The 8,785-nt window shown below is 46.0% G+C and overlaps 1 protein-coding gene across 2 annotated transcripts in view; it reads right to left on the reverse strand.

Moving 5' to 3' along the window:
• Positions 1 to 3,170: 3,170 nt before the first annotated feature.
• SH3BP1 (SH3 domain binding protein 1) overlaps positions 3,171 to 8,785 on the reverse strand; it is a 36,680-nt gene continuing 31,065 nt past the window's right edge. Inside the window, exons 16-19 of one of the 2 annotated variants that reach the window (XM_044679715.1) lie at positions 6,559 to 6,683; positions 6,136 to 6,157; positions 4,799 to 4,972; positions 3,171 to 4,103 (exon numbers count right to left, since the gene is read on the reverse strand). In XM_044679715.1, coding sequence (XP_044535650.1) covers positions 3,673 to 4,103; positions 4,799 to 4,972; positions 6,136 to 6,157; positions 6,559 to 6,683 — 752 coding nt within the window. In that variant the 3' untranslated portion in view covers positions 3,171 to 3,672. Of the gene's footprint in view, positions 4,104 to 4,798; positions 4,973 to 6,135; positions 6,158 to 6,547; positions 6,684 to 8,785 lie in introns of both variants that reach the window. The other variant, XM_044679716.1, reaches the window with a different exon arrangement.

Consider the following 8,785-nt stretch of genomic DNA (forward strand, 5'->3'; position numbering starts at 1 on the left):
GCTCAAAACAGTGGGCCAATGGGCGAAAAGCTCCAAGTCCTCCTCCTTCTCCCCGAGGCCCAACCCTCCACTCCAGCGGCCCTCTGGAGAGCCTAGCGGAAGAGAGGAACAAAAACTCGATGGGGGCTGAGACTACTAGCCAATGGACAAGTAGTTTCGCTCCATAACCGATACAGTTCTCCGGACAGAAAGAAGCCAATGGGCGCTGGACGTAGAAGTGGGTGGGGACACGGCTCGAAGTGACAGCCAATGAACGAACAAAGATACTACATTCCCGAGGAAAGAGAACTAGTGAACGGAACCGTACAACAAGAAAACGGCCCAATGGGCTGAAAGCAGCACTTATCTGACCCCTCCAGCGAGGAGGCGTCGGGACTAAAGCCAAAACTGTTGGTAGAGATGACCTGTGGACAAGTACAGGGCCAACTTGGAGGGAGGGACAGCGTTTTTAGCCTTCTTGTGGTGCCCCCGGGCTCTCCCTCTGGAAGCTGCCAAAGGGCAATGTGGTAGCAGAGAAGTCAGGACTACAGCGTGAGGCGACGTCCAATGGGAAAGTGTTTTTTACGAATGCGAAGATTTACAAAAAATTTAACCAATCTCTGACTAATTTCTTTTCTCCGGGGGAGGGAGGCTCGAGGTAGCAGCCAATGGACGGGGAGATTGGCTGCTAGTTCTGAATAAGAGCGGAAACTTGAAGGGGTGGGACGAACAGCCGAGTTGACCAGTGGACACTTAGAGTCTTCCGGCACTTTTTGAGGGCGGGCCTGAGAGGGCTGAGATTGATTTAGTCAATAAATATCAAGAGACTAAGAAGCGGCCGTAGATGGATGCCCCGACCAATCAGGAGCGAGAAAGAGGTGACTGCTACCCTAAAGTCAGATTTTTCCCGCGAAAATTCCTTTGGGTGGGCAGGACCACGTGGCCTCAGCGAGACGGGGAAGGGAGGGAAGGAGGAAGTGGCTTGTACCTTTCTGCCCACATGGCTCCAGAGACTTTGGGATGAGAGGCCAGCCCTGGGAGAAAGGGCTTCATATACTGTGGTATATGATGGTGATGGAATACTGTTGTGCTCTAAGGAATAATGAACAGGATTTCTGACAGAGCTGGAAAGAGCTTCATGAACTGATGCAGAGTGAAATGAGCAAAACCAGGAGAACATGGTACACAATAACTGCAATATTGTGGAATAATCAATACAATGATCCAATCCTGAGGAATTTATGAAAAAGAATGCTATCCACCTCCAGAGAAAGGACTGTTGGAGTAGAAATACAGATGAAAACCTATGCTTTTTCTCTTGTTGTTTTGGGGTTTTAGTTCTATAAGATTATTCACTTACAAAAATGAATAATATAGAGGGGCAGCTGGGTAGTCCAGTGGATTGAGAGTCAGGCCTAGAGACGGGAGGTCCTAGGTTCAAGTCTGGCCTCAGACACTTCCCAGCTGTGTGACCCTGGGCAAGTCACTTAATCCCCATTGCCTTGCCCTTACCAGCCTTCTGCCTTGGAGCCAATATTGGTAAGGGTTTAAAAAAAAAATGAATAATATATATAACTCAGATCAAATTGCTTGCCAGCTTGGGGAAGGTGGAGGGAAGAAGAGAGGGAGATAAGATAAATCATATAACTTTGGAAAAAATCTGTGGAAATTTGTTATTAAAATAAAAATAATAAAATTTTTAAAGGAAAAAAAAGAAAACCTAAATGGGGTCAGGAAGAGTCAGACACAACAGAAGGAATGTAGACATATAGAAATGTGCCAGGTACTGTGCTGAGAGGTGGAGATACAAGTAATAGTGGTCATATAATATATGTGTATTTCTGTCTCTCCACAGACACATATTGTATACAGTAGTGTATATATCCAGTGTATATGTGTAAAAGGTAAATAAGAGGCATAATATGTGTCTATATTTGTGTTGCTACATATACATATACTATATACTTCAATTTATGTGTATACATTTTATGTGTATGTGTATGTATACACACAAAAAGGAAGAGTCAAGATGTCTATAAATCTGTACATACATTGTATATATGTGTGTATGTGTGCATATATAGACACTAGAAGGTAGCCAGTGTCTATATTTGTATGGATATATACACACATTGTATATATAAAAATAGATGCCTATCTATTGTATATATGTATATATACACATACAAAAAGGTATTAGCCATGCATGTTTATGTATTTATGTTTATATATAAATTGTATGTGTGTTTGTATGTATATGTGCCCATATACATGCACACACACACACACACAAAGAAAAGTAATAATAGGGGTGTTGAGGTAGCTCAGTGAATAGAAAGCCAGTTCTGGAGAAGGGGAGATCCTGGATTCAAATTTGACCTCAGACACTCCCCAGCTATGTGACCCTGGGCAAGTCACTTGACCCCCATTGCCTAGCCCTTACTACTCTTCTGCCTTGGAAGTGATACACAGTATTGAGATGGAAGGTGAGGGTTCTTATAAAAATTGTTAAAAAAGGAGAAAGGTAGTAATAGTTATAATGTTACCTATATATTTGTGTAGGTACACATATGCACATTGTATATATATATATATATATGTATTTGTGTATATACATTGTATAATGTTTGTGTGTCTATATACAGAGAGCGATAACAAATAGTTATGTAATGTGTCTTACACATACACACACAGAGACACTTAATAGAGGCAGTTAGGTGCTAACGTGTACAGCCTTGGACCTGGAATCAGAAGGCCTGAATTCAAACCAGGATCAGACACTAACTGTGACCTTGAACAAATCACTTAACCGCTGTTTGCCTCCGTTTCCTGGACTGAAAAGTGGGGCTAATGAGCATACCTACCTCCCAGGATTGTGGGGTGAGGATCAAACGAAATAATGTCTGTAAAGTGCTTAGCAGCGTAGTGCCTGGTATACAGCAGGCAATAGAGAATGTTAGTTCCTGGGACTCATTGCCATGAGATAGTGAGCTTCCAGCCCCAGCCATGTTCCAACAGAGGCTTCGTAATGTAGGAGTTCTGGGAGCACATGATCTGGGACCCTCCCGGCTTGGCAAGTACAAGGCTCCCTGACTTGGTTCCAGAATAAACCCGACCTTCGGCCACAGAAGCAGCTGCCCGTCTCTTTCTCAACAGTCACGTTTATTTGTAGGACAAAGGGGAAGCAGCCATGCTGAGTGTGCTCCAGTTTAATCCAAAATAATTTACAAGCCGTACCAAAAAACACAACAAAAAAAAAAAACCCCAAAACATTTCCAGGAAAGAAAAATAGCTGCTCTCTCAGTGAAGTCAAATTAAGGGCCCTCTCTGTTCCTCTTCTCTTTCCCTCCCTGCCCGGGCCCTGCCAGGCAATGGGGAGAGAGGCCCTGGATGCCCAGATCCAGGGGTGTCAGAAGAAGAGGGAGACAGAAGGGGCCTGGGCTCCTCCTCAGCTCCCCAGGCAGGGGACCAGCCCAGCTGGGGCTAGAGCCAGAGGCACTTGTGTGTGGCTGGGAAACTTCCATCCTCTCTAGTGGGCAGTTAAAGGCTGAGTCACTGGAGCTCCCAATTGGAATGGGCACCGGGGGTGAGACCGAAGGAAAAGAGGTTCCAGAGAATAGAAGACGCAATGGGGGAGTGGATGGGCAGTGCACCATGAAGGGAGGACGTGGCCATGGGTCGGCTGCTCCTGGCTTAGTCAGTCTCTGAGGCAAGAGTCCTAGGCCGGGGCTGGGGAGGAATGGCGACTCCTCCTTGGGCTGCACAGGTTCCCCCCTCAGAGCTTCTGGGCTCCCTGGGAACTTCAGTCTCAGCATCAGGGTTGAGGATGGGGTTGGGGGAAGCAGGGGAGGGTCGGCTTAGGCGACGAACAGGCTGGGGAGGTTGAGGAGGCAATGGAGGTGGCACAGAGGGGGCCTTAATATTGCTGCCTGCCTGCCGTCGGGGAAGGGCCCTGGGAGTAGCTGGACTCCCTGGAGTAGAGGTCTGGGCCTGGGGCTGAGGCTGGGGCTGGGATTGAGGTTGCCCTGGGGTTGGAGCTGAAGAGGGAAGGGTTGGAGGTGAAGATCGGGGATTTGAGACCTGGGGTGGAGGCACCATAGGTCTGGCAGGGGCTGGGCGTTTGGCTATAGAGAAAGTCAGAGGGAAAGAAAGTTAGTTTAGGGATGCCAGATATGCCCACCTGACCCTTGACACTCAAGGCCCCGCTCCTCTAAGACTTCCCTGACTATTCCAGTCCACTCTGGCCTGCCTTTCCCCTGGCTCAACACTAGTGATCTCTCCATACTCTAGCACAGTCTATCAGGATGCAGGGCCAAGAGTCTGGCTGAAGAGTTCAGACCCTGGCTGTGAGAAAAACTTGATGTAGCCTTGGGCAAATCCCCTCCTCTCCATGTTCATGTGTAGAAGAAGAGACTTGGACTATGTGCTGTATATGCTTGGACTATATGCTATTCTGTGTTCTAACATACTGCATCCTAAGGTATTTTATGGCTTGGACATTCCCTTTTCTAAGCTCCCTCCCAGCTCTCACATTCCCTGTTCTTAAGCCCCCTCCCAGCTCTGATATTCCCTGTTCTAAGCCCCTTCTCAGCTCTGACATCCCGTTCTAAGGCCTCTTCTAGCTCTGATCTGCTGGCATCTTTATCATTACATGATTCTCCCATTTTATGATGGTCATATTGTCTCTCTATCAAGACTAGGATTTAGCAGGCTCGGTCCCATCTGTGAACAAGATTTCAAGCCCCTGAAACTCTGACTTGTCTGGCACTCATTTCCCATGCCATGTCAGCCTCCAGTACCTGACCACAGAGAGACTCACTTTTTCGGGCTGTATCCTCAGCTGGTCCAGGAACTTCAACAGGGTTCCTGCTGACCTTTGGGGAGGCAGGCCTTGGAGGAGGTTCAGACTCTACTTTGCTGAGGGATGAAAGAGAAATGGCAATCAGAATCTTAGCCAGAGAGAGACCCCAGGGGCAGCTTTCTAGGGCAGCTGCTAGACTCTAAGAGACTCCCTCCTCTCAGGATGAGGACTTTCTCAGGGACCAGTCATGTGAAGGATCACACTGCTGCCTTGTGGTCACAGAGAAGCACCTTTGCCGGTGTCCAGCAGACCAGGGGGACATTCAGTGACCACATCTCAATTCTGAGGCAGGGGCCTGACAAAACCAAGCAAGCAAGCCTGCCCGGGCTGAGGGGAATGGAGGCAAAGAGAGGGAGATAGGAGTAAATGTGGGCAAGATTCTGCTCACTATAACAATTATAGCTGCCTCACAAAGGAATGGACTAGAAGTGAGTTCCCCATCAACCTAGGTGTTCAAAAGTCTGTGAGGATATCACTGAGGGGATGCCTAACCTAGATGGGAAGCAGTGGTGTCAAAAATCATAGGATTATATGTAAAACTAGAAAGAATTTCAAATCTAATTTAATCCTCTCATTTTATAGATGAGGAAACTGAGACACAGTAATAGTTTTCCAAGCCTCAGGTTCTAGAATCCTAAAGCTTGACCATGGCAAGGGGCTAGGACATCTCAATAACTTTGTATTCCAGGCTCTTCTTGGAATCATTAGGTCAGAACAAATCCCTTGTCCCTGGGCTACTTATCCTGGGTATTCCTACCCAATTCCTCAAATCCTGGGAACCTGAAGTTGGAGAGCAAGGGAATATGCAATCCATGGGGCCCCCAGCTGAGACTGGGACAGAGGATTGAGACTGGACTGAATGGTATGAAATCCGTTCTAGCCCTAAACTCTCTAATCCTATAATTATGTCAAGGTCTATGTCCTTTCTGAACTGTTCTCCCACTAACTGGTAATGTAAATTTCCCAATAGGTTGGAACAATTCAGAATTATGGATCTGTAACATCTGCGATCTACCACTGAGGCAGCTATGTGGCACAGTGTATAGACTGTCAGCCCCAGAATCAGGAAAACCTGAGTTCAAATCCAGCCTCAGATACTTTACTAGCAATGTGACCTTGGACAAGTCATTTAACCTTTGCCTTCTTTTCAACTATAACATAGGAAGAATAACAGCACCTTCCTTCCTGGATTGTCCCGAGGACCAAATGGGATAATATTTGTAAAGTGCTGAGCACAGGGCCTGGCACATGGTAGGAGATATAGAAATGTTAGCTGCTCTTGGTATTATCATTACAAGGGAGAGAGGCTGGAGATGTCTGTGGGCATTCCTAAACTTATAAAACATAAGGAAGTGGGGCAGCTAAATAGCTCAGTGGATTGAGAGCCAGGGCCAAAGACTGGATTCAAATTTGGCCTCACACACTTCCTAGCTGGGTGACCCTGGATAAATCACTTAACCCCCATTGCCTAGCCCTTTCCACTCTTCTGCCTTGGAGCCAATACACAGCACAGAATCTAAGACAGAAGGTAAGAGTTGAAAAAAGCCCAAACATAAGGAAGGCTTCACAAGGCCAGCCCTCCCTCCCTCCCTGCCCCAGATAGAATCCTCAGGATTGGAAGTGATCCCAGCCATGACCTGGTCCAACCTGTCGAAGACTTAAACTGGGTGACCCCCTGAGGCCATTTTGATGTCCAAAAGTTCTTACCCTTCCTTGGCCACTGGAGAGGGTGCAGTGGCCGGGAATTCTTCTGACTTGGGACCGTCGGCCAACTTCTCTTGGGGGTGGGGTTGATACAGGATAGTGGGGGGAGTGAATAAGCCTGAGACATTGAAGTCAATATCTGCAAAAGAAGAGGGGGAATTCCAAAGACCTCTTGGGACATAGTCAACTGAACTGCATTCAAGTCAACTTAATTCAGTGACTACTGATGGGGCAGCTAGCATATGTCAAAGACTGCTTGGGCTGGTGTGGATGCAAAGACGGAAAGGGTCCATTCTGAGCCCCTCTCTTCTTTCATCGACCATGAGTGAGAAACACTGTGCACTGTCAGACCCCATCTATGTATGTGCTGGTGAATTTTGCTAAGTTGCTTATTTTCCTTTTTTTTCCTAAAAAGTCCTTATTATAAGGAATATATCACTAAACAGGGGAGGGTCCTAGATCTTGAGTTAGAAGGGACATCAGAGGCCATTAAGTCCACCCCACCCCCATTTTACAGATGAGGAAACTGAGGTCCAGGGAGGGAAAGGGACTCGCCCAAGGTCATCCAGTGTCAGGGATAGACTATATTCAGAAACAAATGTGATATAAAAACCAAGGCATTAGTAAAAAATGAGATTTTTCTAAAAGCATCAGTTAAAATGGAAGCTCTTTGAGGGCAGGAAGTGTATCCTTAGCACCTCTAGCCCAGGATCTGGCACAGAGTAGGGTTTGGCTGATTAAAAAGAATATAAAACAACAGCTCACATTTCTCTAGCCCATTAAAATTTCTGTCTCTACCGCCATGTGAAGTGAGCAGTACAGATATCATTATCCCCATTATACAGAAGAAAAATTTGTGACTTGGAGAGGTGATGACTAACCAATTGACACCCAAATAATATGTGTCAGAGAGGAGACATAAACCAGGTCTTATGATTCTCTTTGTCCCTTGCCCTGCCCGGCAAAGTCCAATGATTTCTCATCAGAAACCAATTTGGTTTGATTCATGGAAATGACATTGAAGAAAATGGACTATTCCCACCTGCTCTGCTATTATGAACTAAAGATCCTAGGCTTTGGCCTCAGACACTTCCTAGCTGTGTGACCCTGGGCAAGTCACTTAACCCCCATTGCCTAGTTCTTACCACTTTTCTGCCTTGGAGCCAATACACAGTATTGACTCCAACATGGAAGGTAAGGGTTAAAAACAAACAAATAAATAAATAAAGATCCTAAAGCCATTTGTGTATGAGCATCCTGACACTGGGGCATGCTTTCCCCCAACTAAAAACCATTCCCCTCTGTCTAGTATCAACTGGGTAAGGGCTAGGCAATGGGGGTTAAGTGACTTGCCCAGGGTCACACAGTTAAGAAGTATCTGAGACCATATTTGCATCTAGGACCTCTTCTCACTAGGACTGGCACTCTATCTACTAGGCCATCTAGCTAACCCTGGGGCTTGTTTTCCTATTTGTGTTCCAGGAAGCCCAATCCACAGTGAGTACTTCATAAATGGTTCTTCACACACTCACTAACTCATTCATTCAGGCTTCTTTTGAGAACTGTTCATTGCGTTTTACAAACCATTATGTATTGGAGAGGGGCTTTGGGTCTTACATTTTTCTGTTAATTATTCCTATCTGGATATCACACCTTCCTCAGAGCTATTTAATGCAAAGGTTTTCTTTTTTTCTTTTCAGCTTACTGCTGAATGCAGCTGCATTAATTTTGTTAGTGCCAAAGTCTTTCAATTTCACAAAACTGAAATGATCAGTTTTGCCTTTTGCAATCACCTCTCTTGTTTCTTTGATAAAGAATTCACCCCTTGAGCATGCCTTTTTATGTGGTTCTGTTCTTTCTCTTAAAAAAAGTTACAGCCTTTAATATAAAGATCATCCATCCATTTTGAGCTGATTTTGTGGCTTATGGTTCAAGGTGTTTGTCTAAAGCTAATTTCTGCCAACCTGCTTGAGCCTTCAGACTCTTTCTACTGTTCTAGGGGGAGGCTCAACATTGAGGGGACTGGGGAAGGGGCAGAGGTTCCAGTAGGAACAAAAGGGGAGCAGATTAGGTTTCAGGAAACAGGAGATGGCTGAAGAACTGTGTCATTGCCACCACCTCCTCCCTCCTCCTGCCTTGGATCTGCCTACTTCTCTCTCTCTCTCTCTCTCTCTCTCTCTCTCTCTCTCTCTCTCTCTCTCTCTCTCTCTCTCTCTCTCTCTCTCTCTCTCTCTCTCTCCT

This window comes from Gracilinanus agilis, chromosome 5, assembly GCF_016433145.1.
Source record: "Gracilinanus agilis isolate LMUSP501 chromosome 5, AgileGrace, whole genome shotgun sequence".
NCBI classification, from domain to species: domain Eukaryota; kingdom Metazoa; phylum Chordata; class Mammalia; order Didelphimorphia; family Didelphidae; genus Gracilinanus; species Gracilinanus agilis.